Below are 20728 nucleotides of genomic sequence, written 5' to 3'. Positions count from 1 at the left end.
GAACTAATTTTAAAAACTGCAGAATTATATTTATTTGTAGTTTTAAATCTTGTAACTTCATGTGCATTTGTAGAACTGTATTCATTAACAGATTCAAATTTTACAACTTCAAATGCATCTGCAGAACTATATTCATTTACAGTTTCAAATTTTACAACTTCAGGTACATTTAACAATATTTGTGATACAAAACTAACAACCACTATATACAATAAATAAAATTATTATGTTTAGATTGGTTAATGACAAACCACAATTTTTTACTTTCTTATATAAGGGTGAGAGGGGGAGTTTTATTTTGATGCAAACATTGTTTTGTGAAGTTGTTTTAAAAATTGTGTCAACAACGGATTGGTGAATGTAGCTTTCAGATCCCTTAGTTCATCGCTACAAAGTGCACTGTTTGTGATGAAGGGGTTGATTGATCTTAGGGGTGAAAACACACTTAAATTCCGTGTGTAATTTATCCTAGGGCATTTAAATACCTTAAAGAAAGTGCCAGCCACCATCGACATGTCTCAATTCTGCCAACTTTGTTCGAGTATCACTTGATAGATGTGCGCAACCGTGTTTTCGACAAGGAGACTTATACATGCCATTTGAAAGAAATAAGTTTTCATACTCGATACTTGATATTCTGTTTTATGTCTTATACGTTAGCCCTCGACATCATATTTCTAACATGAAGTCTCTAGCCATGTTCTAATTTTTTGGTGATGCAGGAATAAAGATAAAGAGAGTAGTAGTGTTCAAGGTTGGGCTGAGTGTTGAGACATTCAAATGTGAGGTTTCAATCAAAAGAAAGAGCTTCGATAGCTTTCCTTAGAAAAAAACATGGGTTTTAGACTTTTAGTTAAGAAAATGTGCATTGACCATTTTAACCTTACCTTAACTTTGATATTTAAGTTATATAATTTTTTTTTGGATATTTGGGTGGACTGGTGCAATAATGATCGAGGAGAATGAAATTTCTCACCCTTAGTTCATAATAGACTTTTGTCTATTATGGATTTTGACGATTTTTCTATCCTTTTAAATAAAATAAAATTAAAAATAGATACCAAACACCTTAAAATAATAAAAAATTCAAAAAATTGAGGATTAGTAGAATAAATACTAAAAAGGCCTTTAATGATACTTATCCTGCCCAGCCTTCACACATCAATCCCAACATCAACTTAGGGTTATTTATGACAATCGAAATGTTTTGAGATAATTATAACAAAGACATTTCTATGGTGTATAATATGGTGTATAATTTGGCTCTAATCCCTCTCTAAAGGTAACTCTTAATTTCTTGGCTTCATATTCTGTAACAAATTTGTCTTACTTCCCTTTTTTGATCTGTAAAATTTTTTGCTCTACAACCACCGCGGAAAGAAAGAAAAAAAAAACGTTCACATGTGTAAAATTGGTTTGGTAGCAAAATGAAAAATGGAGATGCGGGGTATCGATCCCCGTACCTCTCGCATGCTAAGCGAGCGCTCTACCATCTGAGCTACATCCCCTGCTGATGATATAAGCACTAAATAAAATAATTTTATATTATTAATAGTTAAGTCTCGGAGATGCCATATTACAGGTATTTGAGAAGCTTCAAAACACCCGCGAAGCTGTGCCTGTAAGGAATAAAGGCTTTTGGATAAGAGAGAGAGAGAGGGGAGAGTAATGGCGACTCTGCAACTAACGGATTTCTCGAACCCAATAATTTTACTAGGAAGACCTTCGGTGACCTCTCTGTTTATGAAGACAAGTCGTCATTACGAGAATTCTCAAGCTCGGTTCTTTACCAGAGCTTCTCTTCAGCAGCCTTCGAGTCGAAGACAGTTCATAGCTGAAACAGCTGTCGTTTCTTTATCACTTACACCTCTTGTCGGCTTCGGAGAACCAGCTAAGTCCGAAGAAGCTCTTTCTGAATGGGAGAGAGTTTATCTCCCTATCGATCCTGGTGTTGTTCTTCTTGATATTGCGTTTGTGCCCGACGACTCGACTCACGGTTAGCTTACAATTCCCTTTTAGTTTCAGTTTTGGAAGATTATTCTCCACTACTTTTAATAATTTCGTTTTTAATTTCCTAAACTAAGTACACAATTGTCCCCGTATTAGTTTCTTTGGTTCTAATTTCTAAATCTTTGTATCCTATCATTCTATTTCTTTGGACTATTGTGGTTCATTCCTCAGCTCCAGGCTTGTCTTTTCCATTGATATTCTCTGTTTATAACTTCATATATCTGAATGGGGATGCATCTATGCTCCAGCTATGGAATTTCTGCATTTTCGAAATCTAGATTTGATTCTGCACTCGACCATTTTTTTTTATTTCCTGGAAATTTAGGAATATCAATTTAATGGATGGCACAATCACATGAGAAATATCACTCTCTCTCTCCCCCCTTCTGTTTGAACGCTCTTCTTACGGAGGATTCTCAACTGTCAATTACATCGATGGAATTTTCCATAAGAAGATTGCTTGATTTCTAGAGTAGAGTGGAGAAGCAGTGCACTTGTAGCAGAATCCAACAATTTTAGCCACCATTAATTATCTTTAATATTCCTCGTGATTAAACAACAGAACAAATGAAGTCTGACTTGTTTCAAATTGATTTCCGAAGGTTTCACATTTTGTTGGTTTGAGTCAGGTTTTCTTTTGGGGACAAGGCAAACTATTTTGGAGACAAAAGATGGGGGAAACACATGGGTTCCACGTTCAATACCCTCTGCTGAAGATGAAGATTTCAACTACAGATTTAATTCAATTAGCTTCAAAGGGAAGGAAGGATGGATTGTTGGAAAACCTGCAATCTTGTTGTACACATCGGATGCTGGAGAAAGCTGGCAAAGGATACCTTTAAGTGCCCAACTTCCTGGAGATATGGTAAGCTTATTTAAATTGAAAATATTTATATTAAATTTGGATAACGATGTAAAATGAATTCATTATTTAACTACCCTATCATCAATGACTTCATCCCAAGGATTTCTGTATGGAATTTATTCTCGAAGCTCTATTCCCCCATGGTTAGTCATGTATGTGCATCTTTTTTCCGGTTGTGATGTGAGCTTTTGAGCTCTTTGGGTATATTTTGTGACTCACTGTAGGTCGGGCTCTTCTTTTTAATTAATTTACTTCTCTTATTATAAATAGAACATGGTTGTGCTCTCTAGAGTAACATATCATTATTTTCCCATACTCTGTCATTCTTCATTGTATCAAAGCATTAGAGTTTTAATCATACTATGTGAATGTTTTAAGCAAGCAAACATGTCACTATTATTATGTAGAAAATAAACCCAAGTAGTAATGTACCAAAAGTAAACAAATAAATACCCATGGAGTACAGTAATGACATTAGTGTGTCAAAAACCAACAATGCTTGGAGATAGAAGCAATATAGGAACGTCCCCAAATATTAAGTGGATTAAAGTCAAAAGGTTTTGTTGAGTTCGAAAGTTTATTGCTTACAGAAAGATGAGTTTGTTGATAGCCCCCAATTGGGAATTTGTAGTTTTCAATTTGAGCGAGACCTACTTTGAGTAGAAAGAGAAATAAAAACACAAGAAGGAATAGAAAACCAAACTATAACTGAAATAGGAAATAAATACAAGGCACAAAAAGGAAAAGAAAAAGGAAGAAGGAGTCCAAGACTCCAATACGAAACAGGAGTGGAGTCATTATGCAAGAGAGGGATATTTTTTGACCTTAACAGGTTTAATATTTATATTTGCAGAAGAAGGATAAACAATGTGAGTTGGCTTGCAAAAAACACAAGCATCACAGAAAAAATCATCGGGATTGTACTCTTAAAATTAACTGGAAAAAACCGTAGATAAAGTCCTAAGAGGTGGATAGACTAAACTCCTACGGCACCAATGCTACTCTAATAGGGCAGAAGCAGAGGAACCGAACTATCCAGCACAAGGTTGAAGAACATATGTGGTAGTGCATCATTTTCCATCAGTGTTCTACAAGATCTTCCATTAGTTCCACTTCTTCCATCAATTTTGTTCTATAATAGCAAATGTGCTAATTTTATTTGCCACAACCTAGTTCAGCATGACAGAAAATCATGTGATGTAGATTGTCATTTCATCAAGGAGAGCAGTTGACTGACCGCGGGCCCGTGGGGGCGTCAGCCCCAACTTGAGGGGGGGTGTTTTAATGTGAGCTTTCAAGCTATTTGGGTATGTTTTGTAATCCAGTATAGTTCCTGGGGCCTTGCTTGTTATCACCTTTCCTCTCTAATTATAAATAGAATATATTTGTGCTGTCTGCTGTATCTGTCATTATTTTCCCCCACTCTCTCTTCTTCTTTCTCATCCTGCATTTTTCTATCTTAACCTTCCGCTCGTTTGGCCTACCCATTTTTACTAGTAGCAATGCATCTAATGCACTTTTCTTTATTTCCTAACATTTTTCTGTTAATATATGTTTCCTATTTATGAGCTCTTTATAAAATTTCCTTTCAATTTCGCTCTTGTAAGCTCTCAAGTATAGCCATTTAGCCAACCATTCTCTTTTAATTTTATGAACTCGATATGCTCTTCAATTGCTCCCACATTGCCAATGATTGAACCAAAGCAAGAAATTGTGCTCTTTGGATAATTAAAGCTATTGGATGATATAAGTTCAATTTTTTTTGTACAATTTTTGTGATATTTAGAGAAATGGAAATAAAAATGGTGCATGTGGCACATTTGTTCAACTCTGAAGGGTCAATACTTGAATTAACCCAGAATTCAGAATTGGAATCTTATCCAGTTCTCCGACTGTGAAATAAGTAGGGCTGGAGAATTAGGATTCGTATTGGAGTAAGATGCGGCCATCTCAAACTTGGGGTTCACTGGGACAATCATCCCATTGTTTAATGTGATTACATTGGAGTAAGAATAAGTTTATTACTTTGCACCAAATGATTCTATGATCCTTGGGATCCAGTCTCTATTGTAATACTTGAATTTGCTTAGGATTTAGAATTTTTGGAATTGGAATTGTGCCTGCACATGACCTTAATGACAATGAGAAAAGAAGATTGAAGGTAAAACGAACCTAACTTAGCCATGATCAGTGCATCCACCCAAAACTTACCTAGAACATTGAAATCTTTACTTCTTGTATGTAGATTATCTAAAGGTAGTCCACCTTCTATGTATTCTTATTGTGAGAACCAGAATACTCTTCATATCTCTGGCTTTTGATAACTAAAAAAAGTCAAACTCAATTTATGCTTTTACTTCTGCAGGTTTATATAAAAGCAACTGGAGAAAAGAGTGCAGAAATGGTAACTGATGAAGGGGCAATTTATATTACCTCAAACAGAGGGTATAACTGGAGAGCTGCTGTTCAGGAAACTGTTTCGGCTACTCTTAATAGGTGAGTTTTCTAAACCAATATCCTTTTATGTTGAAAGGTGATAGTCCATGAAAACTAATCATATTCTACTCCAGTGGCTATTTAATACTTGTAAATGGTTGGAAATACTTAAAAAGTACTTGGGCTGGGTTTGCGGTGAGAAATCAGATTATGCTAAACATGCAGGGTGCATAGAGGTTTTAAACTTATTTTCCGTCCAAAGTGTAACTTGTCTTGCTGCCCAGGCAAACCATGTCTGTTACCACAACAGCAGGCTTGTGGTCCTGATCATATACCATAATCAGATTCCTCCCATGCTTCTGGGTTTTCTCCAACACTACCTCATCCAACTTCTGCTTATCTAAATTATTTGTTATTCATCCCTTCATGAGGCTTCCATGCCTTCTGTAACTCAAGATAGACCCAAAATTGTTTGCTCACATCCTTGTATTCACTGTAAATGATACTTATGTAGTGGCTGGCTCATCTCCAATGGTTCTATATCATTGATGTAACTTCTTTTAATCATTTCAAATGTATACACCACGCCTCCACGCTATGTCTGCGCCCCCACCTCCCCCTTAGCAGCTTAAACAAAAATGAAGCTATTTCCTGAAATTTTACTACTTCTATAGTTGTTTTCTTAATTGAAACTGACTTTTAAATTTTTTAAAATAATCCTCATTAAGTGAAATTTAATTGGGGAACAACCCATGATCCCCATTTTGGGTTTAAAAGATAAAAACAACACTTTCTGTAAGCATGATGATTTCCCCCTTTCTCTAGTTTCTAATGATAATAAAAATAACTTCGGCATAGAAAAAGCGACATCATGAAGTGTAGATAAGCCAGCAGCATCCAACTTATATACCATTAAGCCCCAGCCGATGTATGTAAACCCGAAATAAGTAAAATAAAGTTTATAAATGAAAATTAAGGAAAGATAGTTTATAAATGAAAATTAAGTTCGAGTCCAAGAAGTCTTAGATTGACCTACAATATTTAACTTATAAAAATTAGAGCCCAACCTCTAAAATTTACCTTAGTTTTTGGGGAAACTATTTTTTAGGGAATACCCTTATCTTAAGGATTGAATCTGCAACAGATCTCATTCAAATGCACCAAATTGCTGCTGTAGATATATCTTTGTAGTCTCCGATAATGTTACTCCACCAAGATTTACATGTGGTATGGCCAAAGAACCCGAAGGATGAGGTTATCTAGTAGACCAGCACTGTATGTCAAAGCAGGTTGAAACCTCTGAAATATGTCGAGATAGTGATACCTTTTGGTAAAAACTAGATTTATATCATTAGAGGAATATAGTGTACCCTAAACGTATTCTTGTTTTGACTAAAACCAGAAAGTTTTGGTTGAATGTTCTATCCCCAGTGAGTCATCACAAGCAATTCTTCTTCTTTCTTTCTTTTTTTTGACTTTATGTTTTGTCGTTTCTCAGTCCACCAACCTATTCATTAACTCTATGTTATCAAGGATATAGTTTCTTTCCACAACCTAGTGGATTACTTATGTTACACTACAATCGTCAGTTGGATACTGTCCATTAAAGAAGATTCACCAACAGCTATTTTTGTGTGTAACTTTATTGCAATCTGAAAGACTGAAATATGTTTAACTTTCTCTGCTGTACATAACCAATTGGATACCGTCCATTGAAGAAGATTCACCAACAGCTATTTTTGTGTGTTACTTTATTGCAATCTGAAAGACTTAAATATGTTTAACTTTCTCTGCTGTACATATTTATGGGATTTAATCTCTCATCCATGCTATCGATTAGATGACTGTTTGTATTTTCATTGTCCTCGCTGTGTCTGTTGTGATTTAGTGCAAGTACAGATATTTCTTTTTGAAGGCTTGATTCTAGGACTAGTAAGGCTTTTACGTATTACTCAACTCGCAGATTGACTGGTGAAGAATTATTCCTTGCAGTTAACAGGAAATTTGGATTCACCAAAAAAAGAAAAAGAAATTGTGCTCTCTTGCCATGACCTGGAGCAAGTGTTGACCTTATGTTAAATAGTTTTTTTTTTTTTTTTTTTTTTTTTGGGTGTGTGTGTGTGTGGCCCAGATATTAAAAATTAGTGTTGTTTTCATTTGTCCTCTTTTCTCCTCATTGTTCCATTGAATAGTTATATACTTCAGATGCAAGCTCATGTACCTGCATTGTTTTTTCAGAACAGTTTCTAGTGGCATTAGTGGTGCAAGTTACTATACAGGAACTTTTAACACAGTGAATCGTTCTCCTGATGGAAACTATGTTGCTGTGTCAAGCCGTGGGAACTTCTATTTGACTTGGGAACCTGGGCAGGTGAGTTTCATCTCTCATTCTCTCTTCTCCTATTTATTGTCTTTTAAATAATAATTTGTAATTTTTTTAACCATACACGATGCGTAACTTAAGGAAGCATAGCAGTTTGATGTACATGGATTTCGATTGAAAGGTTTCCTGGTTCACTTGTTCTTTTAGACTTTATTTCTTCTTGTTCTCTCAAATCTCAATATGTTTTTGTGTTGCATGGTGTTGACCATCCTAATTAGAGGCTGTTAAAGTTGATTGGGTTTGGCTTTTAGGAGGACTGTTTGTGGGAAGAGTTGACCAGAGAGAAACCGTGGTACAATTACCAGAACACGTGACTTTTATATGTAGAAAATAATTTTTCTGATACTGTTTTTTTTTTTGGGTACAATTACCTTGCACTTTTTCATATATACAGAATATATCTTTTCTGATACTGTTTTTGTTAGTTCTTTTTAAAACGATGAGGTGCTGCCAATTGATTTTCAAGCTTGTATTTTTTGCTTATTGCATTGGGGTTATCTACTTCATAACGAAAATGGTGCACCATGTGGTGGTTTGCTTCAGAAATATGGGTTTATACTTGATGGAGGAAGCTATTTGAACCACACTATGAATTTAAGGTGCACAATTCAAATTTAATGAATCAAATATTCTTGAATTGGATGCTTCTCTAGTACTCTATGTTGATACCATATAGATGTGTTGGGTTATTGTCTCCTAAAGTCCTAAATGAATCAAATATTCCCCGATTGGATGTTGCTCTATTATTCTAATTGCAGCCCAGTGAATATCGGTTGATACTATATAGACGGCTTGGGTTATTGTCTCCTTAATGAACCAAATATTACCTTATTGGATTCTGCTTTAATATGTAATTGCAAACATAGACAGGTTGGGTTATTGTCTTCTATCTAATGTGGGTCTAAATGACATGACATATTCATCTCCCTTATTATGTCATATTAGAACATGAATATATACCTATGATACTCACCTGTACATGTACGATTTCTGTTCACAAAAATGTGTATGGTTCTCTGTAAATACTCAAACAAATTCTGCGTTGCAGCTTAAGAGGGTTTATTTGATTTTCTCCGCTTCACACTATTTAATACTCTGGTTGTTTTGATGATGTCATCGTGTGACATTATTTCTGTTCATCTGGTTCTGGTATCAAATTTATATCATCCACTTGCAAATTCATGTCTAGTGGCTTTTCTTTTCTTTTCAACTCCACATCTCCTCTTGTATGGGGTAGAAAGTTATGTTGATATGTTGCTCATATCTTTTCATAGTTTGCAGCCATACTGGCAACCACATAATCGGGCAGTTGCAAGGAGAATTCAGAACATGGGATGGAGAGCTGATGGTGGTCTCTGGCTTCTTGTACGTGGTGGGGGACTTTATCTAAGCAAAGGCACAGGGGTAAGTATAACTAGGACTCCTGTTAAGTTTTTCAGAATGTTCTAATTTAGGGATGATTAAACCCTCCTATTTGTTAGTACTGAAATGTTTAGATGTTTGGATTCTTGAGCTGTATAACTTGGTGTGTAGCTGCTTCATATTTTCACCTGATTTATGTCGTTTCTTGCGTGTCAAATCTCTCATAATTTGATTCTAGGTCAAGTGTCATATTATCTGACACACATACAAATATCCACACAGCACGCTCTAATGTGAATTGGATTATCACTCACGGGGAATAGTATTAGAAAATTCATATGTACTTTAGCTTTTGAACATCAACATGCCCAGAAGTTTCTTTATTGTTTATTGTGTAATGTTGATGTCGATTTGCTTTCTGATATCATTTAGCTGGAAACTTTTTAAATGTAATGTTGGTTCATAATTCATGTACATTTGGACAAACTTGTGATTGATTCTCCTTTTTGTGAGCTAATAACATCCTGCAGTCTTTTGGTGATCTTACCCGTACCATATGGAAAATGTACAGGGACAACTATCTCTATAGATTATGTTTCCCCCTAAAATTTTGTAATTTAAACAAATAGTACTACCATGTTTCAGATTACAGAGGAGTTTGAAGAAGTGCCAGTGCAGAGTCGAGGATTTGGGATCCTTGATGTTGGGTATCGTTCAAAGGTAATGACTTACTGTGTTGCATTTAGTTGCAGGAAAAATGTAATTCCCTTCTCTAATGGATTGTAGTGTCAATCAGGAGGCTTTTCAGAAGAATTGAAACAATCGGTTTAGGAGTTGTAGGAAGAACTCTACGAAACTAAAATAAAAATATAAAACGGTTCTGTTACCTTAGGTTGTGATTTTCAGATTTTCCTTGCTCAAAGAACATGTAGAATCTAGAAGTTACACAATCAGTTGCGTTGGGTTTAAGTTTGTAACTGGAAAAGGTCTAAATAAATCAAGGTACAAATAAAATAATAACAATACAATTCCTTATAAAATTTTCTTAGTTTGAGAGCTGACCTCTTCACTTGTGAATGATTTCATGGTAAGCCAGGATGAAGCTTGGGCTGCTGGAGGCAGTGGAGTCTTATTGAGAACAACAAATGGTGGGAAAACATGGACACGTGACAAAGCAGCTGATAACATTGCTGCAAATCTTTATTCAGTAAAGTGAGTTTCATCATTTTATTGAACGTCTGCAGTCTTTTTTTTTTTGGGGGGGGGGGGGTAAATTGAACATTTGCAGTATGTACTGTAGATTAATGTGTTCCTCGACATGAAGTTTATCATATGATTATAGTCCCTTTCACCAGTAGAACACATGATTGGTTCTCTTTTTTTGCCCTAAATTTTGGATTTTCTATTCATGGGTAAAGGAATAGAAAACAGATCAAAGAATGATAAGCAAGATTAAAAAGTTTCTGAAGTTACACCAAACAATATATATATTGTTGGGGTGGGGTGGTGTCATAAATTACAATGTACCATGCTTCTCAAGTGTATTTCTGTTCAAGTGGAAGTCAAGGTCAGCAAAGATAATGGTTCTCATGGCCAAACAAGGGGTAGTAAGGCCTTGGTGATCAACCTGCAGTAGCAGACTGTAGTAATTTCCAAGTCTGGATTTTTGTTGTATGTTAAGTTATTTTCTGTATGTTCTCTAAGGTTGTCAGCTGCAACTTTATGAGGGTAAGAGAGGGAAGACTAAAGGGAGTATGGAACATATTGGAACTGGCAAAGTTTCATGAATAGGAATTAAGAAGCATACTAGAATGCCTTACACGCCTTGGTTCAATTGTAAGGCTGCTCCATTGCGATAGTGGTAGTGGGTTAGAATCGGGAGACAGCATGTCGGCGAACCAGGGTTAAGGTTATGACATTCGTCAGGCCCAGAGTGGTGGGAGCTTCATACACTGGATATGCCCTTTATGATGCACATGGGAATGCTCTAACCAATGCTCTATCTTTGACTCCACTAGACTCTAAGCCTGTAGAGGGGGATCTCGGTGTTGGAAGCTCAAGTAATTCCCCGTCCAAGTATTAATTCCTTAGTAGCAGAGGTGGGGTAACAACAGTAACTAATGTTTCTATCTCTGACATCCTGTCATCAAATACAGATTTGAACTTTACTCTATTTTTTCTGGTGTTGAGACTTGCGCAGAGACTCCAAGGCTGCTGCCTTGGTGCGCAAGCCTTGGCAGTAGTTGCCTTTTACATTACTTTCTGTTTTGGTGCTGACTTTCTTTTTTTTGGTGAAGGAATCTTGGTACACAAGGTTTAGGAGAGTTAGAGTGAATACTTTCAATTTTTCTGCTAGTTACTATTTTTCAGAAGTTTCTATTTTGGACAGCTTTTAGGAGTTAGAAAATTAGTAAGTTCTGTTCTTAAGGTGTACTTCTTTATTTCCTTTTCTCGAGGACAATTTTCTTGTCTCTCAAGTTGTATTTGAACTCTTGAAAGCTATAAATAGATACAGCCTGCGATTCTAGGTTCTTAGCTAGAATCGCAGGTTATTGCTGCTGGTTCTTCATCTCTCTTCTCTTTCTTCTTCTTCTATATTTCTTTTCAAGTTCAGCTACTGTTTGACTGTTTAGAGCTTGTTTTCTAACATGGTATTAGAGGTTTTTTTAGTCAAAAGAGTGCTGATCCTCAGTGTTCTCTTTTGAAGTTCTCTTTCGGTGCGCAGCCACCTACTGCTGCACTTAATCTACAATTACATCAGATGATAATTTAAGCTGATCTTCTATACTCTTTATTCCCTAATATCCCAGAGCTTGATCAATTTTTCCCTAATCTTATTTTTCTGCACGCTGCAGAATTTATTCCTCTAATTTTCTAGCCTACAATTACAGTTTTGATTCTACACTGCAGATAACATACTGCAGACTTTATCTTTTTTTCTTTTCTTTTATTTTTATTTTTATTTTTGCTTATCTTCAAGCTATGGGCTGCTGGATTTTGATCAATTGTGTGACATCCACTTCTACAAATCATGTTTTCAATTACTGGTGATTTGACTACTAATATTGCTGATTTCAAGGTATCACAAGTTGATCCAGTGAATGTTTAGATTAACTCCATTAAACTCAAATGTAGTACTAACTATTTGCTTTGGTCATAAGTTGTTGGTGTTTACATACTTGCAAAAGATAAGCTTAAGTTCATTGATAGTGAACTTCCTTCTGAGACTGACAAATCCTACTCTAGTTGGATCCAAGATTGATGCAATCATCAAAATTTGGATGTGGAATAGCATGGAACCTGATATTGTAGCCAATGTTATATTTCCAAGCTAAAAATATAACTTGAATTTATGGTATTTGTGAAAAAGCTATTTCAATTTCAGCAAACGATAAGTCTCTTGTAGGATTATTACAACTCCTTTAAAGGCATGATGGATGAGTTGAATGTCTTTCAACCTCTCACCACATATATAGAGAAACTTACGGCACGTATTGCCTTGCCTGAAGGGATTGAACGCTAAACTTAAATCAGTCAAAGGATGTCTTCTTACTGGTGAGCATTTCCCCAACCTTAGTGAAACATATTGTAAACTTCAACGTATTGCCTTGCTTGAAGAGAGTTCTCTTGGAAATAGTTCTAAAGGGGACATGGTTGTGGTTCAGGGGTAGTTAGTAGATCTTCAGGAGGCTGTAGTGTTCAGCTATCTATTAAGACATCTCGGCTTTGTACTCATTGTGGTAAAACATGGCACTTGGTGGATGCTTGTTGGGCTAAACATGGAGAGCCAGATTTGGCCAAGCAACTTGCCAATCATGCCTTTTCTGATGGTGTTATTGATACTATAACAAACAACAATAGTGGTTTTGGATGTTCTTCATGAGACTTGTCTAAGACTCTACGGGATGATGTAAGCCAAATCCTTTGCTGATTGCAAAATATTGAGACTGGGACTTCCACATCCACTGGTATTCCTATTGCCACACTTTCTCATGCAGGTAACATAACACTTCTCACTTCTACACCCACCCCTTGGATCATCGATTTAGGGGCCTCTTCCCACATGATTGGTAAGTCATCACTACTTAGGTCTTTTTCGTAATCTACCACTAATAATTTTGTTGTCATAGCTAATGAGACTTCCACACCTATTTAAGGATTTGGAAGTGTTTCTCCTACACCTTCTCTTACTTTGTCATCCGTACTTCATGTTGCTAACTTTTCTTTTAATTTATTATTTGTTAGCCAGTTAACTAAAGCATTAAATTGCTCTGTGACCTTTACTCCTAATTCTTGTGTTTTCTAAGACCTTCACACGACAAAGATGATTGGTGGAGGGTGTGAAAGGAATGAACTCTACTATCTGGACTATGCTGCCCCTATTGCGGCTCTCTTTGATGATGGTGTAGATGCTTTCTAATGGCACTGTTGTTTAGGCCATCTATCTTTAGCTAGATTAAATATGTTATTTCCTTCTTTTAAGTCAGTGTATAGATTAAATTGTGAGGCGTGTGAGTTGAGGAAGCATTATAGTGCCACTTATCCTCTACACTCTGTCCCTTATAGTGAGTCTTTGTTTTCTCTTGTTCATTCAGATATTTGGGGTCCTTGCAGAATTAGTAATTGAAATGGTTTTCGGTATTTTGTCACTTTTGTGGACCATTTCTCCCGTCTTACATGGTTGTATCTTTTAAAGGACGGACATAGTTTTTAACTATTTTTAAAAATTTTATTCATGAAATATAGAATTGTTTTTAGTTCCACCCAAAATTTTGGGTTGTTTGTTTTGTTTACATACCATATACTTTGGATAAACTTCCCCTTCGGTTTGTTAAATGTATTTCCTTGGGTACTCTCATATTCAAAAAGGTTTTTGTTATTATGATCTTGTTCATCAGAAACAATTTGTAAGTGCTTATGTGACCTTTTTTGAAGATACCCCTTATTACCTTAGTCCATCTATGTCTGTTGAAAATCGTGTTTTGGATGATGCTCCTTCTATTCCCTCTTTAGTTCCTTCAAACGATAGTGTCCCTTTACAGGTCTATCAATGAAGACGTAAATTGGCAAAGCGTATAGTATGGTTCCTCTTGATGATAGTGGCGGTTCTCCTTTAATGGAGAATGAAGATGGTCCTACAGAAGTTCCCTCTTCATCCTTTCCACTAGCAGATTCTTCTAATGGAGATCCTACTCCAACTTCAGATGACTTACCAATTGCCTTGAGGAAAGGTACTCGTACTTGTACTGTACGCTCTAACATTGTTTATCCCATTTCCAATTTTGTATCTGTTTCTCATCTACCTCCCAACTTTCTTAGTCTTGCTCTTTCTCTATCTGCCATTCATGTTCCAACCCAACATACTGAGGCCTTAAAAACCCTAGTTGGAAAGCTGCCATGGATGCAGAAATGGATGCTTTTACAGTCTCACCATACATGGCCTTTGGTAGACTTACCTCCGGGGAAAGATGTGGTCCGCTGTTGATGAGTATATACTGTTAAGTACCATTCTAATGGTACGTTGAACGACTCAAGGCCCGCTTGGTGGCTAAGGACTATAGTCAAGCATGCAGTGTGGACTATTTTGAGACTTTTGCTCCTGTGGCTAGACTTAATTCAGTCCATGTGTTGATCTCTTTAGCTATAAATTGTGATTGACCTCTTTTTCAACTTGACATGCAAAATGCTTTCTTGTATGGTGATCTTAATGAAGAAGTTTATATGGAGCAACCTTTAGGGTATGTTATTCAGGGGGAGAACAATGTTTATGTTTGTAGGCTTCATAAAGCGATCTATGAACTCAACAGTCTCCACGGGCTTGGTTTGAGAAATTTATCAACACTGTGGAATCTTTTGGATTGTCCAGTGTTATTTTGATCACTCTCTCTTTGTTCGATGACAGAGTGGTTGCGTTGTCATTATGAAAATTTATATTGATGATATTATTCTTTCAGGCTGTGATTTTAAGGCGATCCATGCAGTCAAGACACACTTACAAAAATATTTTCAAACCAAAGACTTGGGTGATCTACAGTATTTATTGGGGATTGAGGTAATCCATAGTAAATAGGGAGTTAGTTTGTCATAAAGGAAGTATGTGTTGGATCTTTAAACAAAGACTGACATGTTTGTCTTTAAGCCTAGTGACATTCCATAGATCCTCAATTGAAGTTTGGACATCATGATGGTGATTTGTTGGATGATGTCCATCGTTACATGAGTCTTATTGGGAAACTTATTTATCTCATTGTTACTTGTCCTGATATTTTTTATTCTGTTGGTGTGTTGAGTTAGTTTATGTAGTCTCCTAGGAAGGCCCATTGGGATGCAACAATGAGAGTACTTTGGTATCTCAAGAGTGCGCTCGGAAAAAGGCTCAGCTATTGACCAAATCAGAGTATGGATTTGGTTTCCTTTTTTGATGCATATGGGCGGGATCCTCAGCTGATCGCCAGTCTACCACAGGTTATTGTGCTTTTTCTTGTTGGGGATCTTGTGACTTGGAGGAGTAAGAAGTGGTCCACTGTTGCTCATCTAGTGCTGAAGCGAAGTATAGGGGCATGGTCCACACAGTTGCCGAATTATGTGGCTTCGTATTTTGTTGGAGGAAATGGGATTTCCAGTCTCCGCCCTTATGAAAATGTTTTGTGATTATTAGGCTGCAACTTACATTGCTAGTAACCTAGTGTTCCATGAGAGGACGACGCATATAGAGGTAGACAGTCACATTGTGCGTGATGCAATCAAGAAAAAGATTATCGAGACTTCTTTTGTGAGCACTACTGATTAGCTAGCTGATTTGTTCACCACTAAAACTCTATTTAGACCTAGTTTTTAGTCTATCAGTTGCAAACTGGGCATGGGAGACTTATATGCTCCAGCTTGAGGGAGAGTGTTGAGAGTTGCGCAGAGACCCCAAGGCTGCTGCCTTGGTGCGCAAGCCTTGGCAGTAGTTGCCTTTTACATTACTTTCTATTTTGGTACTGACTTTCTATTTTTGGTGAAGGAATCTTGGTACACAAGGTTTATGAGAGTTAGGGTGAATACTTTCTATTTTTCTGCTAGTTACTATTTTCAGAACTTGCTATTTTGGATAGATTTTAGGAGTTAGAAAATTCGTAATTTCTGTCCTTAAGTTGTACTTTCTTATTTCTTTTTCTAGAGGACAATTTTCTTGTCTCTCAAGTTTTATTTGAACTCTTGAAAGCTATAAATAGAGACAGCCTGCAATTCTAGGTTCTTTAGGTAGAATCGTAGGTCATTGCTGCTGGTTCTTCACCTCTCTTCTCTTTCTTCTTCTTCTTCTTCTTCTTCTTCTATATTTCTCAATATCTGGTTTTATCTGTGGAGTTGTAATCTTACCCAATTTATAAAGAGGTTCCCAAAACAGATACAGATAATGAAGTTCAGTTTCAGACATGAGCTATAGCATGGTCAGATTGTTTTGGACCAATATTCACTTTGTGCATTGGTACCTTCGGGTTGGGATGAAATCCATTCACCTGGATGGGGCCAGACCAAGGTTTTAAAGAAGAGTGATTGGGATCTGGATCGGTCTTTGAATTGGTTACAAATGTTTCGGAATTGTACAAAATGTGCCTTAGTCCTAGATCTTGGAAGGGGATCAACCTGATTGGCTAATCCTATTCTGAGTCTTGAATGCCAGATTCATGCTTATAGCCGGAAGGGCAACCCTGGTCCAAAATGATGTAGAATCCAGTCTCTGTAACTGATGGAGCAAGCAAACCATGGAAATCAGTTAGGAACAAACAAAAAGCCAAGCAAGGAAGAAATTCATCATAAGAAGTGCTGGGGAGAGGCGCTGATCCCATTCATTTAGTGCACCAACTTGCGGTCACACAGTTTGACTTTCCACCGGGCAAGGAACTTGCTAACAGTCAGGTTTGCTCTCACTTAAAATGTTGTTGAATAGTCACAGATGACAGAAAGAGAAGAGAAGAGAAAGAAGAGATACAGCAGGGAACTACAGGGTTCAGTCTTCAATTAGAGTACCTACATCCATGTTATGGAAGCCCTCACTCATTAACTTACTGACGTGGGAGTTTGATTATCAATAAATGAAGAATACATTGTAGACGGTGAGTTACAAAAGGTCCTTTATGACCTTCCAAATACATGTACAATCAAACTCTTTTAGTTCAGGAACTTCAAATATATTAGAAGTCTTTGCTTAGACACCATTTTCCAAGTGGGTTTGTGGCAATATCTCCAGCAGACCTCTTATCTGAGCTCTTTCCTTACCCTGTCCCTAGGTTCCTCTGTCCCATCAAAAACTCACACCTTGCTGATGAGCCCTTCATCTTTGACAAGTAGGGTAACATATGGAGAGGAGATATAAGGATTGTAATCCCCTCGTCTCTCATCCGAAGTCTCTTGAGCCTTCTACTTTCATCGTCTCTGCAGCTCATGGTTCAACTCTTGGGAGGCGACTTTGCCACTCTCTGCTCTGGCTACAGCCTTGTCTCCTGTGATTTTGGTTTCTGTTGTTGGGGTTTCACTCTTGTCTATTTCAGGGAGTCCTGATCCTCTGGACCCTGCCAACCCCTAAGAATTTGGCGCAGCAGTTTGATTGCTGAGTGCAGGTGGTGTGGAAGACTGGTTCCGGAACAGAATTAGTCAAAAGCGAAAATAGATAGTCCCAGAAAGAGAAAGAAAGGGTGAGGAAGGAGGGATACCATATCCTTTTAGATTCTTTAGCTTAATCAGGATTTCAAGTAAAGAGTTCCATGATGTTGGTTCGCATTTGTGGCGCAAAATTTGGATTTGTGAAGCGCAAGCCCCAGGTGCTGTGGCTCGAGGGGCGGCTTATCAAATGATCTATTTGCTAGTATGAGCATCTAGGGCAATAAGATATTCTGCGAGGAAGGAGCAAACACAAGATGTTGAGGGATCTTTTCCAGTTAGAATTTCCCAATGTAAAAAAGAAACAGTTGTATGACTTGGCTAATTAAAAAAAAATGATAAGAAGAAACCCATTGTAATGCGCTACAAATTCCTCATGCCTCAGCACCTGTATCTTACAGTTAACTCTCATGAATCAATCTAAAAAAAAAGGGTCTATGCATTGACTGTGTCACAGTCAATTTATTTCAATTTCTTGAAATCTCTAGTTTTTCTTGTGCAGGTTCATCCAGCAAAACAAGGGCTTTGTTCTGGGTAATGATGGAGTCTTGCTTCGATACTTGGGATAGTTCGAATGACACGTATGTAAATCTTTTCTTGATCTCTAATTTGCTAGCTTAAAATTTTCATTTTAGGGGTATAAGGACATTGCCCTGTAGTGAAATGATAGTGATGTCCTCTGAGCAGGAAAAATGATGAATACAATTCAGATATATTTTGCTCTTCTTATATGGGAGAATTTGAATCTTGGATGCAATCATTTGATCATATGAGAAGCAGGAAAAATGATGAATTAGATGGAGTGTGACAGTCGAAATCCATTTTACCTGTATATGTATCAGGCTCTTGTTCAGGAATGGTATAGATCAATTCAACTTGTCATTTTTCACCAGCCAAGAAATATGCATCCATATAATGCAGTAGCTACTTATAATGCAGTTACAGTAGTTACCTGAGAGATACAACTATTGCTTCAGTGTATCCATGCCAATATATTAGGTCTTTCAATGGCATGGAAGTCCACTGATGATACATCTTTCTTTACCAGAGCAAAGGAAAAAGATAAGAATATATATTTGATTTTCTTTTGACAGAGAAACAGAAATTGAGAGGACAAAAAAATAAAAGAGAAGATAATTTACTGCTGATGTAAGGGATAAATCACAGGAGAAGTTATACAAAAATAAATTTATCATATCAGTAAATAATGGATATAGTTCCATCTACAAAAGCTTCTCCTGGAAAATTTCAAGTCCGAATCTCCTTCTAGACTAACCGAAAGCAATAAAAGGCGATAGGCGATGGAATATTAGTGTGGAATTCCATACAGTCTTGTCCCTTCATGTAGTTTACTTTATCCCTCCAGAAGTATTGACAGAAGCCAGACTACCCCAGTACATCTCATCTCAGCAAAACATTCACTACTTGTTCCTTGCGAATTTCCTGTCCTCGGTAAAATTCAAGGTTGTCGATTTGCATAAACCTTGGGATTCTCTCTTAAAAAAATATACCTATACTTTTCCACTCAAATCACTAATAGACCACATGAGAAAATCTAGCTTTCAGAACTCCACAATAAGCCATTTACAGGAGAAAGCATAACAAAGAAAAACATTTGTATTCATTAAAAAAGATCACTGTGTTCTCCACTTGGCTAAGTGTAACACTTCTCCATTAGATAAACCCTGTTAAACCTTCTTCCCTCAGCATATACTAGATTTTGTAGACCATCATCATCATTGTGAAAATCAGTCTTTTAATACCCCTCGCCCTTCTGTCTATGCCAGTCTTGTATGTCAGAAACTAGAAGCCATCTCTACCCCCTCCCTCGACGTAATAATCTTTTAACTTTTAAAGCACGCCTCGCCACATTAAAGCGACTACTACAGTGCTTACCTCCTTTACATGACAGATAAGATAGTGATGCTCTTTGATTTGTGATTTCTGTGTTGGAGTCCTAGCTATTCAGTTGATTAATCATACCATCTGAACCAGTGCAACATTTTTTGGAGGATCTGATCAAGTTATTGACCTTTTCATGGCTACAGGAATTTGTGACACTCAACTGTCCCAGATGACATCCATTTTTGTACCATGGAATTTTGATGCCACTATAAAAACAGGTCATCTTGTACTCTCTATCGAGGTTATCATGTATCTTCATAGTATGTAAGTATTATCTTTTTGTTTTCTTATGTAACTGGCATGGATCAGAAAATTTTATTTTGTATATGAAGGATATAACATTCACAATCAGAAATGGAATTGCAGTGTGATAGTCCATTTTATAAACCCTTGCCATAAGTTAATCCAGCTATGATAAATCGACTGAAGGGGAGTGGAGTTCTATAGCCAAAGGTCAAAAACATTTAACATGCATTGATCACTCTGAATGTGAATTACACAACCAGATTCCATTAACTTTTTTACACTTCAGTAACTCTGCATGTTTAGTCGCATGGCCAAACTAAGAGAGAAACAAAACTTTCAATGGAAGAATGATGTGATAATAAAAGTACCTGATTATAAAGTAGGGGCCAGTTGTAAGAATATTTACTGGTCACATATAGCAGGGCTGAAAGAAGGTTCCTCAACCATGAAATGAGCATTGGTCAAGAAGTTGAACATATAATCATTAGCACCTCTTGGTCAGGGAATCAGCCAAATGGAGCTCACCGTATTGCCAAAAACCAATAGAATCAATTTCCTAATGGAACTTTCCAAGTATAGTATGGTATGATTTAGTAAACATGTATGATGCCATTCATAAACATCCAAGTAAGAACTTGAGGGATTTTTGATTTTCTCAAATCTGGTTTCAATACTTCGAACCATGCGTGGTGAACACTTCCAAAGCCTAAATCCAGAGGTGAGTCAAAACATGTGGACAGGGAAAGGCTACCTTTTTACTACTATATCGAGATGAAACTCAAATAAAATTATTTGTACTTTGGACATCCATTGCGTTACTGCAGGTGCATGTCTTAACTTGTTTTGTATTCTCTGGTAATTGACAATGATAAAAGCTA

General features: G+C 36.8%; 1 protein-coding gene and 1 non-coding gene across 2 annotated transcripts; one reads left to right on the top strand and one right to left on the bottom strand.

Annotated features, from left to right (window-relative positions):
• Window positions 1-1435: 1435 nt before the first annotated feature.
• Window positions 1436-1508, bottom strand: TRNAA-AGC (transfer RNA alanine (anticodon AGC)). The gene has a single exon. It is a non-coding gene; the product is annotated as a tRNA-Ala (tRNA).
• Window positions 1509-1627: 119 nt separating this feature from the next.
• HCF136 (photosystem II stability/assembly factor, chloroplast (HCF136)) lies at window positions 1628-20010 on the top strand. Its single transcript, XM_089158366.1, has 9 exons — window positions 1628-1996; window positions 2640-2875; window positions 5241-5371; window positions 7550-7682; window positions 8976-9098; window positions 9702-9776; window positions 10153-10268; window positions 18202-18280; window positions 19748-20010. Exons 1-8 carry the CDS (start codon window positions 1669-1671, stop codon window positions 18266-18268), a joined length of 1209 nt encoding a protein of 402 aa, XP_089014492.1. The 5' UTR covers window positions 1628-1668; the 3' UTR covers window positions 18269-18280; window positions 19748-20010.
• Window positions 20011-20728: the final 718 nt, after the last annotated feature.

The sequence above is a fragment of the Hakea prostrata genome, chromosome 6 (assembly GCF_041222555.1).
Source record: "Hakea prostrata isolate BN-2017 chromosome 6, UWA_Hpros_2, whole genome shotgun sequence".
NCBI lineage: Eukaryota > Viridiplantae > Streptophyta > Magnoliopsida > Proteales > Proteaceae > Hakea > Hakea prostrata.
This window is presented reverse-complemented; position numbering and strand designations above follow the sequence as displayed.

Coding starts and splice junctions, on each gene's coding strand:
- HCF136 (XM_089158366.1), top strand. CDS start 1,669: ATGGCGACTCTGCAACTAACGGATTTCTCGAACCCAATAATTTTACTA. Junction 1,997..2,639: donor GCCCGACGACTCGACTCACG/GTTAGCTTACAA, acceptor GGTTTGAGTCAG/GTTTTCTTTTGGGGACAAGG. Junction 7,683..8,975: donor TGACTTGGGAACCTGGGCAG/GTGAGTTTCATC, acceptor CATAGTTTGCAG/CCATACTGGCAACCACATAA.